The 27,728-nt window shown below is 40.4% G+C and overlaps 1 protein-coding gene across 3 annotated transcripts in view; it reads left to right on the plus strand.

The window, feature by feature from the left end:
* The first annotated feature begins 980 nt into the window (after positions 1-980).
* The window catches only part of LOC115356282 (secretory phospholipase A2 receptor-like), a 44,862-nt gene continuing 18,114 nt past the window's right edge, over positions 981-27,728 (plus strand). Inside the window, exons 1-4 of one of the 3 annotated variants that reach the window (XM_030047389.1) lie at positions 981-1,088; positions 2,243-2,311; positions 4,708-5,079; positions 6,007-6,360. In XM_030047389.1, coding sequence (XP_029903249.1) covers positions 2,275-2,311; positions 4,708-5,079; positions 6,007-6,360 — 763 coding nt within the window. In that variant the 5' untranslated portion in view covers positions 981-1,088; positions 2,243-2,274. Of the gene's footprint in view, positions 1,089-2,242; positions 2,312-4,707; positions 5,080-6,006; positions 6,361-21,528; positions 21,611-24,169; positions 24,239-27,728 lie in introns of those variants that run through there. The other 2 variants (XM_030047398.1, XM_030047407.1) reach the window with 2 other exon arrangements.

A 27,728-nucleotide genomic window follows, 5' to 3' on the forward strand; every position in this document is an offset into this window, starting at 1 on the left:
GATTGAGCTAGCAGAGCAGTTTTGTTTTGCTATGTTTGGTATTTATTCAGTTTCAGGAAATCAAGATGTACCCCCCTCACCGCTGAACTTGGGGGTACTTTGGCTGCAAAAATAATTCATGGGGGGTACTTCACTGAAAAAAGTTTGAGAACCACTGTTTTAGAATATGAGTGAGAGCGGCTGCATATTATTATTTTTTTCCTTTTAATAAAGATGTAAGTTGTACGTGTAATGACGATGTAATCATTATTTGGTATGAATGAACAAAACACTTGAACGACCACACAGTTTTTTCTGAACTTTTATTGCTGACATGGGATTGAAACAGTGTCAGTGCTTCAGTCGTGCCCTTGAGAGGTTGCTATGGCTTCAGTTGTCCACCAGATGTCACCATCACTGAAGCCTTGAAGCTTTGAATCTTTTTCTGCACAATTGTTAGGAAAGCCTCAGTGCTTCATGAGGCTTCACCTGCCCACCACTACAAGATGGTAAACCCCTCTCCTTTATACTAAGTTGACCCCCAGCGATTGGCCATTGAGCCAGGCAATCTGGACACCAACAAATGCAGCTGGCACAACACATACTGCCACAATCGGGTTGATAAAGGTCATGTGACGTTAACCTACAGCCAGAAAAGAGCAAGGACACTGTGTGATGTGAACAAATTAATGACAAATCAGCCTCGCGTCAGTGGTGCCGCTGTGTTACATATTCTGTATGTTTGGAGTCTGTACACACTGTCTTTGTCACAGTATTTAAATATTGTGGTTGCTTTGTGCTTTCATTACATCGAAGAGAGCCGCCTTTTTCAGGAAAACAAATATGCTGTGATGACCAAGTGTCTCTTTCCTGGAATGATCAGGAGGTGTGTGTCACGCAGAGGAAGACAGAGCAGTCAGGTGGGTGGGAGGCATTTACACACAATCTGATGTAAACAGTCCATGTCGGTTAAAGAGGGATGTGTGAGGAAACCTGTTGAATGTTAGAGGAGAGCACTGATCAGACATTCACCACACTGACACTGACACTTTGAGGGCTGACGCGAAGGCTGAGTGACAGACTACGTTTCTGTATTTTACGCAAGAAAGGTAAGACGGCGATTATTTGAACAATTATCTGTCTCAGCTAATAAGGAGAATCTGTTTTAACCAGGGTTGTGACTCTGGTGGTGAGGTGATGGGTAACTTTTCATATTAAAATAAATTTGATCCGAAAATTGGAACAGGACCTCGAAGTATGGTATGAATAATGTGTAACTATTTTGATATTCTGAGGTTGTTTGTCACCTTTCATAAGATGTTCACATAAAACATCAAAACACTCGGGGTTGTAGATCAAGCAGTGACTTTGCAAACCGGCGATGAGGGGCTGCAAGTGGGAGGCCGGCTGTGATGTTTTTGAATGACATTCAGCCAAGCCCCCCCATCCACGAACCCGAGCACACACACCTGGGGGAGCAGAGGAAAGAACAGAGAACAACAACAACAAAACAAAACTTCATGTGTGTTAAACTATGCTTGCCTTTTTCACTGTTTCACTTGCATATCTGATTTTAGTTTAACACGATCAGGCATTAATGTTAGTATAGCACACTATGTGCTGGTATAGGTTACATGCTGGTTCTTATCAGATCAGAATCAGAAATACTTTATTGATCCCAGAAGGGAATTTAGGGAAGGTGGGATATAATCATCTGTTTCTGTAAGGCAGCTTTCCCTTGGATTGAATCAACTCCTCCAGCCATTTGAAAATAAATAAATAAATTAATTAATTAAATAAAAAAATCAGCCCGTGAAGCTCTGCGTCAGACAGCCTCCAGTCCCCAAACCCCCCCAGACCTTAACCATTTCATGTCTCCTGGTCGAAATGTCTGACAGAAAGTGACGAGGGCTGATTTTAAACACGAGCCCCATCTGTAGCCTCTGAGTGACGTGGTGGGAAATGTCAGCACATCTGCACAGGCCTGCCTATTTCGTGCAACCAGCACTAAATATTTATTTTATTATCCCCCACATTTATTTATTTATTTCTATTTAATCTATAGATATAGATATAGATAGATAGATGATATTGATGTTTTGATGCATGTTGTAACACTGAAATGTTTTAAACAAATGAGCTCATCAGGATAAATTTCTTCAAATATTGCACAGGCTATGTAGCTTTAAAAAATGCTACTTTAAAAAAAATGAAAATAATTAAGCAGTCTCACTCATCAGGTTTCTCCTTATTCTGCTGACAGCAAAGTGCACAAGAGCTGCAGGGTCGCACATCATGGGAGGGAAGGCATTCATCATCGTGATCATGTCAGGTTGGTGCAAATTTATAGTCATATTTAGGGAAACCACGTCAATGCAAAAGTTCAATGTTTACTCACAAGAGTTAAGCACTCTCAGCAAAATTTCTGATAGCCAACAAATAAATTGTAGACTAATAATCCAAATAGAGAACTAGACATAGGAATACCACATGTAGCGCAGGTGAGTCAATATCAGTATAAAGTGCCATTGAGACTTCCCAATGACACAAAAAAAAGATGAGATTTTCACTGAACTCCATATCCATTGTATAAAGTAGACCTTAAGCTGTTAGAAATGCATGTTGGTCAAGCTCCTGCACCTTTTATAAATTGACTGCTAGAATAGAAAGTACAAGTGAATTGCAAAATGTGTCCACCCTGTCATGGGACAATTTCTAAATAGAGTAAATATGTTCTAATCATATTGATTACAAAATGTACATTTTCAGAAAGGTATTTGGTCCCTCGTTCAGGAATATATTTTAGTTTCTGGAAAACATCTCTCAAAAATACAGAAATTATGGAAAAATATGTTTGTATATGTAAAATCTGTGAAAGTTGTACTTTCTTTTCTGAATAAACTCTATAAATAAAGGTATCTGGTCAAACTTTGAAATAATACTGTTTGGCCCTAATCTCTTAAGAGCAAAATCACACAAAAGGTTTTGATAACTTGTGAAAATAATTATTTATTCACATAAAACATGAACATGACGGGGTGGACAATGACATGACGGGGTGGACAATGTTATGGTTTTGTCAACAAATGTTTTTTGTCAAAACATGACTTTTTTCACCTACTGTATTTTGAATTGTGCACAGGTAGGCTACATTTGGAAATGACACTCAACAACAGCAAAAATAAATAAATAAAACCTTCAACTAGAGGAACAAACAAGATTGATATAAACAAAACAAAAACCCTTGGTCCCTAAATGTAGGCCTATCACAAAAAGTATAAACATAGGTATCCTTTCAAATGGTTTCTTTCTCTGCATATGTTTTGTCCTCCACTTGACTTTTGAAACACTGAAAAACTTATAAAACTGTTATAAAACTAGACTTGATGATGGGGTGGACAATGACAAGGTGGACGTTTCTGGCTGAAGTTTGCATTTAATGAGCACATGGTGGGCCATTAGCTAGCAACATGTATCAGTTAGGAAGGGGACTCTGTATACTTTAACAAACATATTTTGAATTTCTGAAAAGCATTTATATAGATTCATATTTTGCAATGACAGGGTGGACACATTAAGATTGAACACATTCAAGTTTAATCATAAAATGATGAAAATGTCAAAATATAAATGTTGATATGTACTCTCTCTGCATGAGCTATTTTTCACTCCATTTGTAAAAGACAAAGCAGTGGTAGTGATGTCACTGATTACAGCAGGGGGTTTCTTTTAGTGGCAGTAACCACCTAATGACGGGGTGGACATCAAATCCAGGGACACATGCAAAACGTTTATTATTATTATTACATTAGACCATAAATGATCCATTTGACTCATTTTATTCAAGTACTTGATGAGAGCAACAAGAGCATGTAAAAGGTTTGTACATTGTATATCATTTATCTACTTATTTCACTCAGTGAAGTTAGTAGAGAGGAGTTTGGGACATGGCAAAATCACATGCATCTAATCATAGAACATTTTTTTAAAATATGAAAAACACCCTTTTAAAGATGTATCTCTGTACCAATGTGTGTTTAAATGTTTGGCCATTTATAATAAACCATCAGAGTTTTGTTATTTTGCAAATTTTTCATGAAAAGTGAGTGATTTCTGCCTGGGACACCAAATGGTACCCTATATTGATATTGACTCAGGTAATAAATAAAACAAACAGATAAACAATACAGAACTAAGTGCATTTCAAAGATGAGGATGTCAGGAGGCCAAAACAAATGAAGCTGTTTAAATCAAATTTGTCATTAGTAAAACTGTATATTTCACTTTTGCATTCAAATATTCTCCCAACTTTTTTTTTTTTTTTTTTTTTAATTTTTATTTATATTTTTTGACCTTTCTGGGAGCTTCTGTTCTCTCACTCACTGTGAGTGACTGTCAAAAAAAAAAAAAAAAAGTTCCATCCTGAATTTGCTTTTAAATGGCTTCATGAAGGAGTCATTGTACAAAGGAAATCTGATGTGGCCACAGAAAACAAGCAGATGGTCAACACATTGTCTTCACTTTTGTATCCTGTGTATGATTTTTAATGTTTGTGAGCTTCCTAAATATGTGAAACACACCAGGCCTTAATTTAAGCAACAACACTTCCACATTCAGGTAATACGTTTCACATAGACCCTGACCCTGCATTTAGTCAGTATTCACGAGTCACTGTACAAGCTGAGTTGACTAAATGTGCTGAATGACATGTTTTGGTTGTGGTCGCAGGGCTGTGTACCCTCCCCTCATGTTTTCCTCGTCACTACCACCTTATTGAACAGAATAAGACCTGGAGTGAAGCCCAGAGCCACTGCAGGCAGCATCACACAGATCTGGCCACCGTAGCCAGTAAGGAGGAAGTGGACGCACTGAACGATGTTTTGGCCGAACATGATCAGGATGACGTGTGGATAGGGCTGCACGGCGGGTGGAGGTGGTCTCTGGAAAATAAGACTTACTATGGTGAAGGAGAAGCTGAGTTCAGGATGTGGGAGGAAGACCAACCTGATAACCACCGGAATGAATACTGTGCCGTGTTGAAGGATAAAGAATGGTGGGATTATCGTTGCCATGATAAACGGTATTTCATCTGCTACAATGGTGAGAATAACAACTACTACTACAACTACTACTACTACTACTACTACTACAACTACTACTACAACTACTAATACTACTACAACTAATACTACTACAACTAATACTACTACAACAACTACTACTACTACTACAACTTCTACTACTACTACTACAACTACTCCTACTACTACTACTACAACTACTGCTACAACTATTACTACTACTACTACTACAACTACTACTACAACTATTACTACTCCTACAACTACTACTACCACAACTACTACTACTACAACTACTACTACTACTACTACTACTACCACTACTAATTCTACAACTACTACTACTACTACTAATACTACCACTACTACGACCATTACTACTACTACTAATAATGAATAACTTCGCATCTTTGTGTCTTTGTGCAGTCTTCACTCTATGTTTACTGTTTGAATCTTTGTGAACCTGCTTGAATGAGGCTCTCATCAGCACTGGATGAGTCCAGACTAAAGGCTTTCTGGGAAAAGATTAATTGAAAAAGGTTTTACCTGAGTCTCCGCCCTCATATAGCGTTTGTTTTCTCGTTGACAACAATCTGATCTGCTCTGTGTTCCAATCAGTAAAAGCCAGCTGCCTTGCAAACTAAAATGAATTATTTTAACCTCTTTTTTCTACTTGTTTGCAAAGAACAAATCAACCAACTACTGGTTCAAGTGAATATTTTAAGAGTGATTATTTCATGATCTTATTTGGCCCCTCAGTCTGTGCCGTCCAGTTTCACTCCAGAGGCTGTTGGCCGTGCAGCTGCTGGTTTTAGTTGCTTGCTTTCAAAAGCACACTAGCACAGTGTTGCAGATATTCATCCATGCTCACTGTTGAGTGTTAGATTATTCCTGAAAATACTGCATTGTGACTTAAGCTAAAAAATATATGTATATATATTTTCAGGTACTGTAAAAGCCCAAGGCCAGTCCAGATTCATCCTGGTGAGAGAAAACAAGACCTGGGCGGAGGCTCAGAGCCACTGCAGGCAGCACTTCACAGACCTGGCCAGCGTGAGGAACCAACATGAGAACGAGGAGATTTTCTCTTTGGTCAGCAAGGCAAACCATCAGTGGGCCGTGTGGATCGGCCTGTTCGTAGACGACTGGAAGTGGTCAGACGGGAGCGCCGTGTCATTCAATAACTGGAACGCATGGTGGTCAGATGGAATAAACACACAGAACTGTATGGCTACAAAGAGAGGCAAATGGAAGATGTCACGTTGCAGTGACAGAAACTACTTTGTCTGCTACGGTGCTGGTGAGTTGTGATCGACAATTAAGTCTACAATTCTCAATTCAGCATTCACAAAACCCCTCTGTTCACTGGCCTTAATGTGTCACACCTTACTGGATGAGATGTCTGTTTTAAAAATATGAAACCCCTTTTACTTCAGCCGATGAGAAACCACAGCCGACTCGCCAATCGATCTTGAAGCTGCTCTGTTTCAGCTGGTAAGGATGTTTGAAAGTTATTTGCTTTCTTAATATTTGGTTATTTGCTTTCATTGAATTGCAAACCCTTAAATAAACCTTTATAAATCACAAGGACACAGCAAGAGCTCTAGGAAAATGATGGAGGGGAAGATGAGGTATTTTTCAGTGCGTTTTCCTTTGATTTCTATGCTGATGTTGCTTCAATGTTCGGTGTTCTCTTTTTTTGGAATGGTTTTAAAAGTAAATTAGACAGGATTATGGATTAACCCTCTATGTTTAGCTGGCTGGACACAGCAGTGAACAAAAAGCAGCCATCCTGTGCAGCCATGTCATTTAGAGCTGCCTCAGATGAGACATGAAGGCCTAACTCAGACGGGCGGTGAAATTACGACAGGCCATCGAGTCTTTAGCCAAACAGGATCTGATCGAAGTGTCACTGCTCTGTGGAGGGAGAGGGCCCACATGCTAACCCAGCCTGGAGGTCAGAGGGAAGGCAGCTGGCGATCCACCAAGCTCCTCCCATCATGCCCTGCAGCTTCTGCTGAATTAGGCCACAGCAGCTCCAGAGGCTGAGGGGCCAGGAGCCGCCAGGTTTCTTCTTCTACTGCTCAGATAACATGCAGCAGACAGTTTAGTGCTCTGGCTGATCTTCTTCCCAGTTTTGCTGATAGGTTTGTGTCGTGATAGTGTGGCGTTTTTTTTTTTTTTTGCTCAAAAGTGCATTATAAACAATGAGGTGGTGATAAATATTGTTTGTGTCTCTCAGCTGCAATAAGAAGTGACTAAGCGAGGCCTGAGTGACGGCGTCCAGAGGAGACGGGGGACGCAGCCTGATGGACGAGGAGGAAAGTCATCGCCTCAAATAATGACTTCAGCGATTATTCACTTGATGAAATGTTTCTCATGATTTCACCAGAGAGAAAAATCACAATATTTATCAACACGCTAACATATTTCCACATCAGAATTATGTTTTTCATGGGGATCTGCTTGGTTTTAGTTTCAGTGGAGTTTGATTTTTGTTTCTTTTGGTTTGGTTCGGGTCTGGAAGGTGGAGGAGTTGCTTTTTTCTTCATTCATGTTTTAGCAGTTTGACAAACTTTTGATGTGTTTTGTTTCTGGGCATTTTAGGATATAACCATATTATACTTTTCAGTTTTAGAAATATAGTGATTTTGGATGCAAGTCACACACACACACACACACACACACACACACACACACACACACACACATTATCATTTTTTCATTATTATTAATTCATCATGTTACTGGTTTTTGGTTTTCCTTGGACTTTTGTTTTTAATTTTCCTGTCAGACTTTATGTGGGAAAAGTCTGTTGAGAGAAACTGATGAAACTGTTTTTCTGCTCACACACTGTGGGTCTTCTTCAAAAAGACAAAGGCCAATACTTGGTCTGTATTTTAAACCCTTTACTTCCGTTTTTATAAACCCTTTTGAACTTGTGAATCGCAGTAGATTTGGTGTGAACTGCAGCTGATTTTTTCTTGTCCTCTTCCTTTTTTAGCTGTGTGAGCTTTGTTGGATTTTATTTAGTTTGCGTGTGATGCACTGTATCAATAAAGGTTATTACGGAAATTATAGTGAAAGTCAGACTGTGGTACAGTACCAAGGAAATGATTTGCTTATACAAATCAACCACATGCAAAAGAGATGAAAACAGACAACACAACCTGTCAGACTCCGGCAGAGCACCTTGGTTTGTGTTTGTTGGCTGGGAGTCGGCAGATCACTGCGTTTAATTTTAATACTCACAGCTCCAGTGCTAGTGTGCATGCACTTTACAGCCACTCTTTCAAATGAAGAACTTTTCAAAAAACCAATCCATTTGAAACAGCCAACCTGAAGAAATGAAGAATATGTCATGTGTGAATCTTTATTATTGTGTTATATGCTCCTTCAATGAGCTAATCTCATCTTTAAAAAAAAAAAAAAAAAAAAAAAAAAAAAAAAAACACTACATATTTATTTTGTGGTAGGGCTTGATGATCTGAAGTAGTTCTTCTTTTTGTCTCATGTCTGAACTGAATTTTTCTTCTCATACTCGTGTGGCAGCAAAAGGTATTCTAAACCGGTACTGGTATGTCAATTAATCTTTAAAGTTATAACTATAGATCTTTCATCCCAAATCAAAATCCGACAACGCCACCCCAGGAATTGCATCTGGAGAATTGAGATGACCTGTTAACACCAGTTACAGTGGGCACACAAGTTCGTTATACTGACGAAGCACGAGACGTGGTTCCATACAAAAATAATTTATTTATTACAAGTTAAGAGTTTTGCACAATAAAATATGTAAGTGGGCAAAGAGAAACAAACAAACAAACAAAAAAACTATTCAAAATAAAAAGAAAATAACTCAAAAAGAAAGGGGGGAAAGGAGGTCCTTTCAGGGCTGAGGCCCTACCAGTGTGACTGACCAGGGAGGACGCCGGGGGGTGGGGGGGACACCACCACCCGACCACATCAGTCCACCACTGTCGGCCCTCAGCTGCTGAAGGACAAGAGAACCAAAATTAGGAGGGGATGCACACAAATCAATGACCTATACTAATAAAGCAAAACAAAAACTTAACACAAAATATATACACAGAACAAAATTGCAAATTAATTCAAATAATTGAAAACAATAAACAAAGCAATCATAAAAAGGAAAACTATACACAAAAGAAAATCAGAAAATAAATCCCCAATACAGTCATAAATTTACAAAGGAAACAACTATACACAAAAGAAATCAGAAAATAAATCCCTTAGTCACACAGTCAGTCCACGTTAAACCAGCGCCTCTGGGAAGGAGCTTCACGACAAGGCGACACAGCGGTGGAAAACGGCCATAGTGCCGGAGAGAACCACCGCCAAAGGGAACAGGCGGAGCGGGCGCAGTCACACGCCGACTCTAGTGCGCACCCAAAGCACAGCCAAGCAGTATGAGACAGTAGCACTTGAAGCGGAGTGACTGCAGAAAAGCCAGCAACTTTTCTGTACGGCAGGTCAGTAAAGCAGGTTCAGTAAAGCAACTTCAGCAAAGCAAAGCAAAGCAGCAGTAATTGCGGCAGTCATTTAGTTGTTAAAAACAGCGCCACCAGTCCGTCATCCTAGGCGGCATCCAGGCCCGGACTGTACATCGGGAGAACCGGGAGAATTCCCGAAGCGCCGGCCTGTCACTGGCCTGCTGGCCTGCCTGTCTTTTTTTTTTTTTTTTTGGACAGGTCGCCGGCCAGGCCAATCAGCTGTCATGCCGGTCCGCTCTCCGGTCCGCTCTCCGGCTGATTGGCCAGGCCAATCAGAGGCCAGCAGCCTGTGAGAAGCTCAAGACGTGATTGGTTTGTTTTGATTAACACCCGCCCCAACAGTCCGAGCACGCTGTAAACATAGGAGGGGGTGTGGCGACTCGCGCGAGTGTGTTGGACTGTGGAGGAGAGCGGAGGAGGCGGAAGGAAAGGTTTAGTGATTACATTGCAGTTGATAAATAAATTTTTCCATGGACCCCAATCCAAATCCGGGGAAAAAAAGAGGAAAGGTGGGGCAGAAAGGGAGAGAGAGAAAAAAAAGAAAGGCACTCGAGGAAGACGCTGCCAAGTGCCTCAAGTTGCCCTTGTTATTCAGCCCCCCCCCCCCCCCCCCCCCCCCCCCCCCGCTGTCGCACCGTCAAAAAAAAGTGATGCTTCAGCAAGTGAGTTTTCTAAAACACACTGGTTCTTCTCAGTAGGAGGTTCTTTAGGCCATGTACACTCTCAGTTAGAGTTGAATTAACACTGAGGATTAGATTTTACACGTACAGTGTAGAAATGTAGGACCTGGACTTGAAATTCAAAAGTTTTGAAATTAAATAAGGATTGAGGTTTTAAAATCACTGATTTACAAGCCATATTTTTTTTTACTGCCTTTGAGATTAATTTTTTTGTGCAACAAATGGGATATAATCATTCCATTATTCTTATAGTGAATGCAAAACACAATAATTCTATGTTTGCTATTCAAAGGTGGTGGTGGTATTGATAGCAGTCCTGTTGGTGCTGCAGAAAGAGAGGCCAGTGCACGACCATTGGCAGAAGGTACACAACAATGTCTACAGTAGGGCATGTGATAGGTGGTACATGAGTCATTTGCATGTTCCTTGGGATTACATTACAAAAATGGTAGTTATTTTTTATTATTAATCACCAACCTGTAACAAGTTGCAGACATGAAAACCAGGCAGTTGACATAAATATGGAGTGGCTATGTGACATCAGAGTTACTGTTGGAGTGGCTAGTGCCTGTATTAGTAAATTCTTTGAACTTTTCTGATCATTTATGAACTGATAATCATAACTAAGGGCTGGATTCATGAAACGCCACGGCTAAGGAGGAATTTTGAGACTTTTCGCTGACGCCGATGGCTACTGATTAACCACGAGGTCGGACTTCTTTGTGTGTGTTGGACTACTTCATGGATCACACATATGTACGCAAAGCTTTGAAGACTCAGTTAGGAGCCATGAATGATTTAATAAATCAAGAGCAATCTGCAGAGTCCTCTCCAGAGACCACACAGAGACCAAGTAAGAAACCAAAGACATTTATGGACGAGCAGGACAAGCAACCTGTCACAAACGCACTTCTGCTTACAGTGATAGAAAGAATCGAGAAGATGCAGCAAGAGTCTCTCAGACGGCTCCAGCCAGTGGAAACAGCAGTTAAAGACAATACTGACACCTTAAAAAGCGTCACAGACTCTCTTGAGTTTTTGGGGAAGCAGGTAGAAGATGTCACTAAACAAGTAGAGACTCTTCAAACCAGAGTCGAAACGCTGGAAAAAGAAAACACCGTGCTACGTTCAAAGTGCAACGATCTGGACACGTATGAGAGAAGATGGAATCTCCGAGTGTCTGGCATCCCCGAACGACCGGGAGAAAACATCAAGAGGATCACAGGCTGGGTCCCCGCTCCAGGGAGGAGAGCTCCAGCCACCGGATCATCGTCCAGTTCCTGCTGCGATCTCACAGGGACAAGATTTGGAAAGACGCAAAGACATCTGTCGTGCTCAAAGAAAGAAATATAAGAATAACAGAAGACTTGACGCAAGAAGCCAAGGATGCAAAGACTATGGCCTTTGGTGGAACAGGCGAGAAAGGAGGGGAAGAAAGCAGGCTTCAGAGGCCCATTTGCCTACATCAATGGAAAAAGACTGTCAGTGAGCAACACGTAGGTGATAAAACATCTGTTGTATCAAGCTGCTGACTCTGACAAACTTCTTTTTTTTGACTTAGCTAATATGTTTAGAACGAATATGACTTAGAAAGGTTATAAAGAGTATATTTAATTTCAACGCTATTGAGTCCTTACATATACAGATATAAAAAAAGATTATATTGGTCTGTCGCAGACGCAACAGTTTTTCTTAAATCCTAAGAGAGGATTTTTGAGTGTCCTTATTTTATTTCATTCTTTTCACTTTTAGTTATTTTTGATGTCTATTTGTGTTCTTTCTAAGAATGCCAGGGGTATTAGAAACCATTTAAGGAGAAGATGTTTATTTTTATATTGTCAGAATAAAGGAGCAGATTTTTATTTTATTGAAGAAACTCATGCTTCAGAAACCGATGTGACAATGTGGAGGAGTCAGTGAGGGAGAAATATGTGGTTTTCATTTGGCAGCAACCGATCAGCAGGGGTCGCTGTATTACAGGGAAAATTTAAAGGTAATATTATCAATCACTACTCAGACACTAATGGTAGATGGCTAATCCTTATCGTAGAAGTGGATCATTCTCAGTTTATTATTATAAATATATATGCCTCCAATAGTAAACAAAATAATTCAGTTATATTTTCAACAATAGAAAACAAAGTTAACCAGCTGTTACTTACACTCCCTACAGCCAAAGTACTATGGGTAAGAGACTTTAATACAATGATGGATGAAAGCCTGGACAGATGGCCTCCTAAGGACAAAGGAATGACTGAATTAGGGAATATTTGTGGCAGAATGGGCCTTATTGACATCTGGAGGCATAGAAACCCACACCAAAAAATATATACTTGGAGTAATAAGGATAGATCTCAACAAACTTGCAAAGATTTCTGGTTGGTCTCCTCAGACAAAGATGACAAGGTGGAATCTGTAGTAATAGAACCTACAGTGTTAACAGATCATCAGGCTGTCACAATTAAGGTCAGTATGGTAACAACTAGATACACCTCTAACGGGGATTACTGGAAATTGAATAGAACACTATTACAAGATAAGCAATTTAAAAATGAAGTCCAAAAAATAATTGAAAAATACTGGAGGCAAGCAGACTCTCTAAACAGTTTTGGGAAATATTGGGAACTAATGAAATATGACATTAGAAAGATAGCTATTCCAGCTGGGAAAACAATTGCCAAAGCAAATAGAGAAAGAGAACATCAGATAATTACAAATATAACAAGACTATCAGAGAAATTAAGTTTGTCTGGGGAAGAACTAAATGAATTGTCTTCATTCAAGTTGTCTTCAACTTGAATTGAACAGAATGTATGAGGGAAAGGGTAGAGGAGTTTTTGTCAGGTCTAGAAGGAAGTGGTTAGAACAAGGTGAAAAGTGCACTAAATACTTCTTTAATCTGGAAAAAAGGAACTTTGAGTTGTCCTCTCTTTGTAAACTTAACATTAATAACCAAGTATGTGAAGATGAAAAATATATTTCCCAGTATGTAGCTGATTTCTACCAGAAACTATATGCAGTTGATATTGAAAATGAAGGCAACATCGATTTATTTTTGCAAGATATTAAAAAGGACATTAAATGTATTGATGACAGCTTTAAAACAGTGTGTGACCTGAGAATGGGCGTAACAGAGGTACAGAAATGTATTGACTCCCTAAAAGATAAGAAATCTCCAGGTAACAATGGGTTAATATGTGAATTTTATAAAGAATTTAGTGAAATATTAGCCCCATTTTTAGTTGCTGTTTTTGAAGAAGCCATAGACAAAGAACAACTTCCGCCAACTCTCTGTCAAGGTCTTATTAAACTGATTCCTAAACCAAAAAAAGATAAATTGAGCATTGAGAATTGGAGACCTATTAGTCTGTTGAACAACAATGCAAAAATATTTGCCATGGTATTTTCTAAAAGATTAAAATCTGGACTGGATGATATTATTGACGAAGAACAATCTGGCTTTATGCCTGGAAGAAATACACTACTCACAAAAAGTTAGGGATATTTGGCTTTCGGGTGAAATTTATGGAAAATGTAAAAAGTTCACGCTTCAGTGATATTACATCATGAAAGTAGGGCATTTAAGTAGAAGCATACAGTGGTGATTTCCTCATCTCAAATAATTTATTGAAACAAAAGCCAACAACAGTGGTGGGTATACCACAACAAAAAATGTCAATGTCTCAATAACTTGTCATGTGCCCTTGAGCATCAATTACAGCTTGACAACGACGTCTCATGCTGTTCACAAGTCGACTTATTGTCTGCTGAGGCATGGCATCCCACTCTTCTTGAAGGGCGGCCCTCAGGACATTGAGGTTCTGGGGTACAGAGCTCCGAGCCTCTACACAGTGACTCAGCTGATCCCATAGGTTTTCTATGGGATTCAGGTCTGGAGAAAGTGCAGGTCACTCCATTTGAGGTACCCCAGTCTGCAGCAGCCGTTCCCTAATGATTCGACCTCGATGAGCTGGAGCATTGTCGTCCATGAAGATGAAATTAGGCCTGTGTTTTTCATGCAGGGGCACAGTGACTGGATTAATGATGTTATTCAGGTAGCATGGGCTTGTCACTGTACCATTCACAAAGTGTAGGGCAGTTCTGTACTGACTAGACACACCTGCCCACACTGTAACACCACCACCACCAAAGGCTCGTCTGGTGACAACAGTGGCTGATGCATAGGGCTCTCCTTGACGTCTCCAACATCGTTGGCGGCCATCATTTCTGCTCAACATGAATCGGCTTTCATCAGAGAACAGCACTGAGGCCCACTGGTCCCTCATCCAGTGTAAATGCTGCCTGGCCCATGCAAGACGATGACACCTGTGCCTGGTGGTGTGGTCAGGTACCCTTGCAGGTCGTCTAGCACGCAGACCATGCTGATGTAAACGGTTTCGAATGGTCTGACGTGACACTTGGGTGCCTCTCACCTTCCTTAAACGTGCCTGGAGTTGAGTGGCATTCATCATCCGGTTCCGCAGGGCACTGTTCACAATGAAGCGGTCATCAGTGTGGGATGTGGCCAAAGGACGTCCACTTCTATGCCTTTCTGTGACTCTTCCAGTCTCTCTGTATCTCTGTTGCAACCTGCTGATGACACTCTGTGACACTCTAAGCTCAGTGGCCACTTCCGTCTGAGAACATCCTGTTTGAAGCCTCGCAATGGCGAGGTGCTGCTGATCAACTGTTAGGTGTCGTCTTGGTCTCATGATGTCAAAATGTGAACAGCATGATGAGGAGGACTGTTTAAATACCAATTCTAACTGAACCAGGAAATTTATTGGTCGATTCATGGATCAAACACCTGATGTGAATTTTGCCGTTAAGCTCCTTGTTAGAGAACAGCAACTTGTGCAAAAAGTACTGAAACACTGAACAGTTGGACATGTACATTCAGAAGTTTACAGAAGGTCACATTAAGTTCACCTGTAAAGGTTATAATGCATTTTAGGTTCATCCTGAAATTTCACCCGAAAGCCGAATATCCCTAACTTTTTGTGAGTAGTGTATATGTAATAATATATGATTAATACTAGATATGATTGATTATAATGAATATATATTAGATGAAAGTTTTATTTTATTTGTTGATTTTTACAAAGCACTTCACAATAAGTCACCAGTTTATGCTTAAAACTATGAAATGTTTTGGTTTTGGAAGTCATTTCATGAAGGCTGTGAAAACTCTGTACAGTGGATGTAACAGCTCTGTTAAGCTAGCCCACAGCACGACTCCTAGATTTGACATCTGTAGGGGAATAAGACAGGGATGCCCTCTGAGACCTTTCTTGTTCCTCCTTGTAACCCAAATTATGGCTGTACATATTAAAAAAGGCTTATTCCAAGGTATTAGAGCCTTGGACAGAGAATTTGAATTAGCCCAACTGGCTGATGACACCACAGTTTTCATTTCGAACAGGTATGAGGTGATTAAAGCAGTTAATTGTATTGAGGAATTCTCGGCTGTGTCAGGTTTAAAAATGAATTTGAACAAATCTGTGTTATTACCACTAAAGACATGTGATCAATCTGAAGTGAATGGTATCCCTGTAAAGAATACGGTTACATATTTAGGTGTTGTTATTGATAAAAATGGAAAACTCTGCAGTGACTTAAACTTTGACCCTATAGTGGAACAAATAACAAAAAAATTCAATATGTGGCTGATGAGAGATCTCTCATTGAATGGTAGAGTTTTACTCTCCAAAGCAGAGGGGATATCTCGAGCTGTATATGTGTCTTTATCACTGGAAATGCCTGCTGCAGTATATAAAAAATTAGACAAAACTTTATTCAATTTTATTTGGAGGAACAGAGCTCATTATCTAAGGAAAGATATTTTATGTAACGTGAGAAGGGATGATGGTCTCGAGGTTCTAAGTTTTGAAACATTAAAATAATACTTTGAAAGTAAAATGGTTAACTAACTTAATCAAAGAAAAAGACAATATATGGAATACTTTCCCAAAATACATTTTTAACTCTGTTGGGGGTCTACAATTTCTGTTAAAGTGTGATTATGAGATTGAGAAATTACCTGTTAAATTAGCTAATTTTCATAAACAAGCGTTGCTGGCCTGGAAACTGGTGTACAAGCACAACGTCTCTCCAACAAGATACTTCATCTGGAATAACAAGAATATTCAATATAAGAATAAATCATTCTACTATAAAAAATGGGTTGAGAACGGTATTGTTTTAGTTCAACAACTGGTGAATGCTGAGGGACAGCTACTAGGGTATGAAGAATTCCTTGATATATTTAGATTACCAATTACCCCAAAAGAATATGTAGTGGTCTTTGATGCCATACCAAGAAGTGTACTACAGCTGATTAGAGGGTCAACTGTTTCTGTGACAGATCCATCCAGTAATGCTTTGTTTCTTGGAGGTATTGATATTATTAAGAATAAATACTCGAATAAATTTACCAGGAGCCTCATCCTGACTGTAGCTGTACCCTCAGCAAAATTCTTTTGGTTATCGATGTATAAGGATGTTAACTGGAGGAAAATTTGGTTAACTGGGGATAAATTTTGTTTGAATAATAAAGTTAAAGAGGTTTCGTTTAAAATAATGCATAATAATGCATGTTTTCTGTGGATCTGAGGAAGAAACCATTTGCCATCTGTTTTATCACTGTATGTATGGTCGAAGGTTCTGGGGGGATGTGCAAAACTACATTAACAGGAAAACTGGGCAAGCAATCAGCTTAAAAGAGAAAGACATTTTTATTTGTTTTGAAGAAAATCAAAAGGAAAAAGACTTTATTTTTTTTTGTACAGCTACTGCTTTTTCTAGGAAAATTTCATATTCATAAGTGTAATGGCAATTTGTCCTTTTCCTTCAAACATTTTCACTCTTGCCATTACATACACAGGAGGAGCATTAGTGATGTTTACACAGACCCAAAAGACAGAAGGTCCAGTCAATCCTCATATCTTATACTTGTTTTATTGAAGAGACAAAATTGTGACATACCAGCTCTTGTCTATCCTCCCGGCCTCAGGGCTGGTGAAAACTTGTGTGCCCTCCTCCTTCCTGTGCCAACCCCTTCCTGTTACCTATGCCCAACATATATCCTGTCTCTAATCACTGCCACCATGTGTTAGAAATAATAGTGAGCGCTAAGTCTAAAGATAAAAAATAATAAAAAACAATAATTGCCAACACTAAATTAAACTGAGGCCTGTACCATAAAGCTGGATTAACATAGTCAGGCTTTCTCTTACTTATCTGGCTTCACTTAACGAGACATCAGCACTCAGGATTTTCGGTACCATAAAGCCGGCTGTCAACTCGCTAATTCAACCCAGGCTTTCCAATCTAGATCTGTGCGCGCTCACATAAAAAGGGCGGAGTTTGCTGCATGCGACCAATCGCAGACATGGAAAAATCTACCCTAGCCGTAGGCCTATACGTCACAACCGAGGAGTCGACAATAATCATTAATAAATACGAGGAATATAAATCAATAATCCAGGCAAAAAGCAACACAGTTGCAGCTGCCAAAAGCCGCAAGGAATGGTGGCAAAAAATCGCCGACTGTGTCAAAGCGTAAATTAGTGGGATTATAATATTACTTCCCCACCATGACGGCACGAGTAGATCTGACTACAGTAACGTGTGTGTTCAATAAATGAATGTGTCTCCCACTCAGCCATACACTCCCGCAGAGGAACTGGCCCTCTCTCACAGTGAGGGTCGACCCTCGCTGGACCGCTGCCTTCAGTTTGACTTTCGTCAGAATCGTCACTTTGATTCAACTGGTTTTGATATTTCATTTTATAAAGCATCTGACGCCTCGTGATTATTCTGCTGGTTAAAATATTATTTCACTGTCACGTAAAGACAGTAAAACATTTAGCATCAACTCCCATGTGGACTTTTCAGGGCAGACTCCCTAAATACTAAATATGAGCAAACTAATGGAAACCTAAAGGAGCTCAGAGGCTGGCGTGTAATTTATCAGACTTTTATTTAACCCTCTGAATTAAATTCCCCTAATTTATTTTCATAAACATTAAAAGAATTGTAAAATGTATTAATTTTAATTTTATAAAAGAAGAAGAAAGGGAAAATGGACAGGCCATTTTCCAAGAGAGCTGACTGGTCAGTAGGTGGGGCTTTTCTACCTGCTGAGCTATTCAGCCTTATCCTGAACTTAACCTGCTCCGGAGCAGGTTAGGTGTTCAGCATACGTTACCACGGCAACGTAGCCCGATAAAAAGTAAGCCACCTTTATGGTACAGAAAAGCCAGGGTTAAGCCTGAAGTTAGCTCGCTAAGCCGAAATCCAGCTTTATGGTACAGGCCTCTGGACTGACTCCAAACCCAGCTTTGATCACTTCCTAAATGAACTGAAGCAGTACTGCACAATTATTGATGGACTTGAAAGCAAGAAGGCTCTAAAAACTGGCTCTGTTTGGGAAAAATATTATAAAAACTGATGACTGCATATCATGCATCTTTCTATGTATCTACTCTGTACTCTGGTTTTATGTTTTGTTTTATTTTTTGTTTTGTTTTGTTTTGTTTTTTCTTTGTCTCTCTTTGTTTGTGTTGATGTTTTGTCTCTTTTTCTCTAACCCCATGGCAGTAACAATGAATGTATTGTATATTGTACATTGTAAATTAAAAAACAAATAAATAAATAAACATGATCAGCTAACACTAACATGCTAACACCTGCACACACAAACCAAACACACATGCTAAACCATAGACATCATGTACGTATATGATGTCTATGCGCTAAACATGATCAGCTAACACTAACATGCTAACACCTGCACACACAAACCAAACGACCCACCAGAAAAGCAGTGCGTGCACACTCATGCCAGATGAGCGTGGGGACCCAGTACGGACGGACCTAGAAGGCAAGAGTGTCTAATAAATAACAGCGACTAGTGATGGGCAAATGATACCGAGGCTTTGAAGCTTGTGTCACTCTTCCTGAAGCGGAGTGATTGGGGCAACTGTGTCGGAGCTTGTATCAAAACACCAGTGGCACGTGACCGATGTGACCGTTTTGTTGTCAATTTTGATTTATTTGGCGACCTAAGTTTGGATGAATGGCTGAACGAGGAAGACGAGACAGAACAGATAAACAAATGACAGAACAAATGACAGAACAAATGAAGCCGGTAAATGTCTACAAGACTAGCCTACCTGAAAAACACCGGACAATTTCTCAGGTGTAAGTAAAGAAGAGCTAAACAAGATCCTCCGTGTATTTTAATTTCTATAATAAAGTGCCTCAGCGGATTCAGCACCACAGACAGTACATGTAAGATTTTCCACGGAGATGTGCGGCTATAACTCTGTTCTTGTTTGTTATCAGTTATTAATTAGCCTATTAATCGTTATTAATTTGTTCAGTCTTTATGAGTTTCCTGGGCCAAAGATTTAATTAATTTGTCAATTTGTTTGCATCTGTACATTGAAATGAACATTTAATAAATCAATGCATCTGTGAAAACTGTCTTTATTTCAGAGGTAAATTGATAACAGCCTGAAAAAGTGATTAGCAAAAGCCCCCGAAAGGTGGGGTTGAAATTATATAACTCTGTTCAGCCTTAATGTGACTGCTTACTGTCTTTACTTTTCCTGCTTAGCCACATTAATCGGAGCTGACATTAAATTGGAGTGACACACCCCCAGCTGAAATAAAACATCTGCCGGTGAGTTTATGAAAAGATAGGTGTTTGCCGACACTGGAAAGCAGTATCCTGTATTTAAATATAACTGTTAACATAAGCTGTTGTGGATAAAGATCAGCTGCTGTCACGGCACCTGTTAGATTAAAAATGACTGAGAAGTCGACAGAAGTATAACTATCAGTCCATGAAAAAAAAAATTCCAGCGGATATTCTAGTTACAATATGATTGAGCTAGCAGAGCAGTTTTGTTTTGCTATGTTTGGTATTTATTCAGTTTCAGGAAATCAAGATGCACCCCCCTCACCGCTGAACTTGGGGGTACAAAAATAATTATAATTCATGGGGGGTACTTCACTGAAAAAAGTTTGAGAACCACTGTTTTAGAATATGAGTGAGAGCGTCTGCATATTATTATTTTTTTTCCTTTTAATAAAGATGTAAGTTGTACGTGTAATGACGATGTAATCATTATTTGGTATGAATGAACAAAACACTTGAACGACCACACAGTTTTTTCTGAACTTTTATTGCTGACATGGGATTGAAACAGTGTCAGTGCTTCAGTCGTGCTCTTGAGAGGTTGCTATGGCTTCAGTTGTCCACCAGATGTCACCGTCACTGAAGCCTTGAAGCTTTGAATCTTTTTCTGCACAATTGTTAGGAAAGCCTCAGTGCTTCATGAGGCTTCACCTGTCCACCACTAACAGCGACGTAAATACTGAGCAAACCATGACGAAATCGGCAGCTACACATATACCTGAGCGAGAGCAGCACAGGTGCGACCCCGCAGCGAGGCAAACAGGAAGTGAGGCGCTGTGGGCGTCAAAGAGCAAATGGCGTCAAGATGGTAAACCCCTCTCCTTTATACTAAGTTGACCCCCAGCGACTGGCCAATGAGCCAGGCAATCTGGACACCAACAAATGCAGCTGGCACAACACATACTGCCACAATCGGGTTGATAAAGGTCATGTGACGTTAACCTACAGCCAGAAAAGAGCAAGGACACTGTGTGATGTGCACAACATGAGCGGATGTACACGTAATTAACTGCTTTATTTTCTACTCTTTTAGAGGTCAAAGGTTTGGTAAAAGAATCGTATTTGAACAAGCAGTGCCACTGCTTTGAGGAACGTCACCTCGTGTGTTATTTTGGCCTCGACCTCTGGAGAAAAACAAATTAATGGGAGTCAGAGAGTTGCTCCTGTAGATGGTATCACTTTGAGTAATGTGCCACTGTATTGATATATGAATATGAACATAAAACAGTGACAAATCAGCCTGGCATCAGTGGTGTTACATATTCTGTAGGTTTGGAGTCTGCACACACTGTCTTTGTCACAGTATTTAAATATTGTGGTTGTTTTGTGCTTTCATTACATCGAAGAGAGCCACATTGTTTCAGGTAAAAAATAGGCTATGCCGTGATGACTGAGTGTCTCTTTCCTGGAATGATCAGGAGGTGTGTGTCACGCAGAGGAACAAAGAGCAGTCAGAGGGGTGGGAGGCATTTACATGCAATCTACTACATCTGTAAACACTCGATGTCTGTTAAAGAGGGATGTGCGAGGAAACCTGTTGAATGTTAGAGGAGAGCACTGATCAGACATTCACCACACTGACGCTGACACTTTGAGGGGTGACGCGAAGGCCGAGTGACAGACTACGTTTCTGTATTTTACACAAGAAAGGTAAGACGGCGATTATTTGAACAATTATCTGTCTCAGCTAATAAGGAGAATCTGTTTTAAACAGGGTTGTGACTCTGGTGGTGAGGTGATGGGTAACTTTTCATATTAAAATAAATTTGATCTGAAAATTGGAACAGGACTTCTAAGTATGGTATGAATAATGTGTAACTATTTTGACATTCTGAGGTTGTTTGTCACCTTTCATAAGATGTTCACATAAAACATCTAAACACTCGGGGTTGTAGATCAAGCAGTGACTTTGCAAACCGGCGATGAGGGGCTGCAAGTGGGAGGCCGGCTGTGATGTTTTTGTGGCTTTAGTTGGTGGAGACGCATTTACACAGACCTCTCCAAAATCACAAAAACACCTTTATGTATATGGGTTTGTTTTGCTTTTTTCATCAGCACACAGTACATAGTGATATTTCCATTTTTTAAATTACATTCAGCCAAGCCCCCCCCCATCCACGCACCAGAGCACACACACCTGGGGGAGCAGAGGAAAGAACAGAGAACAACAACAACAAAACAAAACTTCATGTGTTAAACTATGCTTGCCTTTTGCACTGTTTCACTTGCATATCTGATTTTAGTTTAAACACGATCAGGCATTAATGTTAGTATAGCAGACTATGTGCTGGTATAGGTTACATGCTGGTTCTTATCAGATCAAAATCAGAAATACTTTATTGATCCCAGAAGGGAATTTAGAGAAGGTGGGATATAATCATCTGTTTCTGTAAGGCAGCTTTCCCTTGGATTGAATCAACTCCTCTAGCCATCTGAAAAAAAAAAAAAAAAAAAAAAAAAATCAGCCCGTGAAGCTCTGTGTCAGACAGCCTCCAGTCCCCAAACCCCCCAGACCTTAACCATTTCATTTCTCCGGGTCGAAATGTCTGACAGAAAGTGACGAGGGCTGATTTTAAACACGAGCCCCATCTGTAGCCTCTGAGGGACGTGGTGGGAAATGTCAGCGCATCTGCACAGGCCTGCCTATTTCGTGCAACCAGCACTAAATATTTATTTTATTATCCCCCACTTTATTTATTTATTTCTATTTAATCTATAGATATATATAGATAGATAGATATTGATGTTTTGATGCATGTTGTAACACACTGATTCTTGAGAATTTGGATAAATCATGTCCCACTAAGAAAAATGCTATTTCTGCTGGAAATTTACAACATTTTAATGAATAAAAAGAATCAAGGGCATAATCAGGGGGTCCTTTGCACATTTGTAAGGTTCTTTTATAGGTTTATTTTTAATTTGTATTAATTTAATGATTATATGTTGGCCCATACCCTACAAAACCAGTTGTCCTCGGATAGGAGATAATCATTTCAACTTGATTAAAACGACAAAAAGTAATAATTTCATTGAATAATATCTTTACCACATGAAAGAGTACATCATAATATGTTTTAAAAACTACAAACGATGGGTTTTGAACAATATTTACTATTATTTTGTGGTTGCTCAAAATGTGTCCAAGATATTCGTCACCACCGTCAGATATTTATTTAAAAAATAATAATTAAAAAACTACAAGGTCAATTACATTCCTGAGGATCCCTTTTCAAACCTTCAGCTCTACTGCATGCTTCAAGACCACTCAGGCTCCTGGAAGTTTTCTATTTTCTCTTAAATCTCTTCATATTTTGGGACACTGCTACTGTCACAACCATAACATGTCAACACCGTCACTTCTGTATAAAAAATATTAAATTAGATTATGGAATAAATGTATACTTTTTAAGAAGAGGTCTGATGCAGGTAGCAACAGGGCGAAAACAAGATGGCTAATGTGAACAACTCTTGCTTATCATGTGAAAGAGCAGGTTTTTGTCACCACCGTCAGACGTCACCACCGTCAGGTTTTCTGTCTGACGGTGATAACTGAAGTCTGAAAAATGCTTATAACAGTGCTCAGGATTGTTATTTTTTGTACCAAATAGTTAAATAAAGTTGTTAAGCAAGAAGTCATTGACTTGAGTGGTATAAATTTTGGAAATGTATGTTTTAATGAGGCGACTGTCACCACCGTCAGATTAGTGTCACCACCGTCAGAGGCAGTTATATTGGTTTTAAATGAATATGCTTACAATATGTTTCTTTGGTGCTGTTGAGTTATTAAAATAATAGTCTCTTTAATACAAAAATATGTTTTTCAAATTAAAAAAAAAAAAAAAAACGTTACGGTGACGGTGTTGACAAAAACAAAGTAGCCTAATAACTGGAAAAAACTATTTTATGAAAAAAATGCAAAATGAGGAAGTTGCACCGGTACATTGCTGAACAGTCAAGACCTTGGCCTATAATGATATACCTTCAGATTTTGTAATTTAACGCACTTTTTTCCCCAAAAATTAAAACCTGTTTTATCCAAATTCCCAAGAATCAGTGAACACTGAAACGTTTTAAACAAATGAGCTCATCAGGATAAATTCCTCAAATATTGCACAGGCTATGTAGCTTTAAAAAAAATGCTTCTTTAAAAAAATGAAAATAATTAAGCAGTCCCACTCATCAGGTTTCTCCTTATTCTGCTGACAGCAAAGTGCACAAGAGCTGCAGGGTCGCACATCATGAGAGGGAAGGCATTCATCATCGTGATCATGTCAGGTTGGTGCAAATTTATAGTCATATTTAGAGAAACCACGTCAATGCAAAAGTTTAATGTTTACTCACAAGACTTAAGCACTCTCAGCAATATTTCTGATAGCCAACAAATAAATTGTGGACTAATAATCCAAATAGAGAACTAGACATAGGAATACCACATGTAGCACATGTAATAAATAAAACAAACAGTACAATACAGAACTAAGTGCATTTCAAAGATGAGGATGTCAGGAGGCCAAAACAAATGAAGCTGTTTAAATCAAATTTGTCATCAGTAAAACTGTATATGTTCCGGTTCCGGCGCCGACGTGAGTGGCAGCCTTTTCAGCAGCTCCGTGTATGTCCGCGTTTTTTGTTTTTTATTAGTTTAGTTTGTTTCTAGTTTGTTAAGCTGTAGCCTACCTGATCTGTATCCGTGTGCTACCTGATTATGGATCTTCACCCGCTGAAACTCGTTTACTCGAGAAAACAACTACTTGCTCCAGAGCTGCCAACTCTCACGCATTGGCCGTGAGACTCACACATTTGATTGGCTTCACACGCTCTCACACCACACCTCCGATTTCTCACGCTGAAGTGCTCATCAAGAGCCTTTTTTTTTTTAAACACGGTTCTGTTTATCTGTGATCTATCTGTTGAGCCCGAGAAAAGCCACTTGTGATCGATAAGTTATGCCTGCAGAGCAGAGGCGGCGGCGGCTGAGCCACTTTTACAAGAGGCCCAGCCAATCAGAGGAATCAGGGACTTCCACCTCATCCCACCGGCATATTATCCAATGAAATGAATGAGTTAGAGGCTACTCACATTCCCAAGTTTGTACTGTGCCCAAGCACGTTTGCCCCTAAAATCCTGATTATTTGACCAGTGTGATGCTCCGTTCCATGCTTGAATACAGCACACTTCCCCCGCTCTGGCACGGTGGGAGGGGGTGTGCTACAGCACGGTACGCTCGTTCATGCACGAGCACATGCACGGTCACGCACGCAGCGCGAACGTGGATACAACGTAAATCATGCAACTTTCCTCCTGCCTCTGCAAAATCGTTTAATGCACGCAGCGCAATTACCGGCGAATGGCCGCGTTGCGCAATCAATAATCAACCATGTTGTCTGTGTCGCTGTCCATTGTGCTGCTGCAACCGCGTAAACAAAAGTCGGTTTATAATGAAAGTAGCCTACGACAGACAGTCTGTGTGCGTGGTGCACCTGTCAGAAACGGCAGACCTGATGCCGGTCGGCACCGCACGGGCACCGGCCGGAGTGCGGCCACCCAGTCAGGTCAGGTCTTCCGGATCTGCCAGGTGCCGCTCTGGCTGTCAGTTGGACCTTTCTGAAGGAGGAAGTTACCTCCGAAACTGTCACGGTAAATAAACATCCCTATGTCTGATCAAAAGGAACAAAAACGTTGTTTAGTTAAAAGGAACACATGATGAATGTATTTGAACTATATGGATTTATGATGATGTCGGGCCATGCCTGTGTCATATTTCATCGTGATGACGTGCATACCGGGGGCAATCGCGCTTGGGCACGTTTGGGCTTTAGGTGATGTGAGTGCGGGCCAGCAGGGGACTGAGGAAAGGGGAATTTTTGCTTTAGCAAGATACGGAGCAAATGGCACTAATGTGAGTAGGCTGATTGCCTCTCTTGTGATTATTGATTGCACTTGCACCATTTTGTTACTTCTGAGCAGGGGTGACGCCAAGAATTTTGGGCCCCATGAAAAAAAAAATATATATATTTACTCGATGATGGTTTAATAATTTTTTAATAGTTTTTACCTATTTTTTGGGGGGCCCTGTCAGGTAAGGGCCCTTGGAATTGTCCTAACTTTTCCCCCATATATGGCGCCCCTGCTTCTGAGTGCTATATGCAGTGTGCGAGATAAGGGGGAGCTAAGGGGAGCACAGCTCCCCTAATGGTGACATGAGCTCCCCTGGCTGGAAACATTGTGAAATTTTGGGGGAGCGGTGCTGGCTCGGTGCCGGCCAGTACTGCGCGGTGTTCGTGTCCAGCCGGTCAAGTCTGCCGGATCTGGATGATTATTATTATCAGTTGATTATTGATTGTGCAATGCCGCGATTCGCAGTTAATCGCGCTGCGCGCATTAAACAAGCAGGAGGACGGCATGATTTAGGTCGTATCCATGTTCGCGCGTTGTGTGCGTGACCGTGCATGTGCTCGTGCATGAGTGCCCGTACCTTACTGGAGCACACCCCCTCCAACCGTACCAGACTAATTTTAAGTTGATTTAATTAAATAGTCAAACGTTACTTTGGTGGTCCGTGGATTAATTTTTATCATGTGAACTGAAGTTTGCATAGCCCATATAAATGCTCGGGAAATCTGTTGTTCAAATGTAATTAACCTGATCCATTGGGGCGTTTTGTGTAAATATCCTACATTAAGATATTAATGGTATCACCCGTGTGCAACGAATTTTCTCTTTATAATAATCGTATGTCTGTTCTGTTGTAGGATATTAATGCACCGACCAGCAGTTATACAGCGTTAGTAAGGGGATGTAAGATATTAGCCAACACCCCCCCCCCCCCCCCCCCCCCCCCACCCCTCACCCCCCCTTGATATCTCACTCCAATGTTTTTTGAAAAGTTGGCAGCTCTGTTACTCTGAAGACCAAGTCCCGTGTCGGCGTGGTTCCACATTTACCTGACGAGGTGAGGAGACCGTTCCGAGGTTGTAGAGCCGGCGCTAAGCTGGAGGCTAAGCGGCTGGAGAAGAAGTGGCGATACAAACCCACGGTACCTGCGGTAATCATGGGGAATGTGAACTCACTGCCCAACAAGATCGACGAGCTGGCTGCGCTGGTGAAAAATGTCAAGACCTACAGAGAGTGCAGTTTGTTGTGCTTCACTGAAACGTGGCTAACGACTAGCATCCCAGACGCTAACGTGGAGCTACCCGGCTTCAGCACAGTCAGGTCGGACCGAGACAACAAAGCCTGCGGGAAGCGAAAAGGAGGGGGGCTCGCGGTGTACGTGAACACAAGGTGGTGTAACCCTGGGCATGTAAGTGTGAAGATCTGCATCTGCTGCAGGGACATAGAACTTCTGGCCGTAAGTTTACGTCCCTATTACTTGCCCAGAGAGTTTGGACACGCCATTGTGGTCATTGTTTACATTCCGCCCCGAGCCGACGCGGAAGTCGCGTGTGACGTCATCCACTCCGCTGTTGACAAACTCACAGCACAGCATCCCGAGGCGCTTGTGTTGATCTCCGGGGACTTCAATAATGTGACCCTAGACAAGACACTTCCTGCTTTTTTCCAGTATGTGGACTGTAACACCAGGGGAAATAAGACTATTGACCTGCTGTATGCAAATGTAAAGGATGCATACAGGGCCACCCCACTGCCTGCACTGGGAAAAGCTGACCATAATCTAGTTCTGTTGCAGCCTCACTACTATGAGGGATGAAAAATGATAAAACAATAAATAAATGAATAAATAAATAAATACGCATATAAATAT

The sequence above is a fragment of the Myripristis murdjan genome, chromosome 3, assembly GCF_902150065.1.
Source record: "Myripristis murdjan chromosome 3, fMyrMur1.1, whole genome shotgun sequence".
Classification (NCBI taxonomy): Eukaryota; Metazoa; Chordata; class Actinopteri; order Holocentriformes; family Holocentridae; genus Myripristis; species Myripristis murdjan.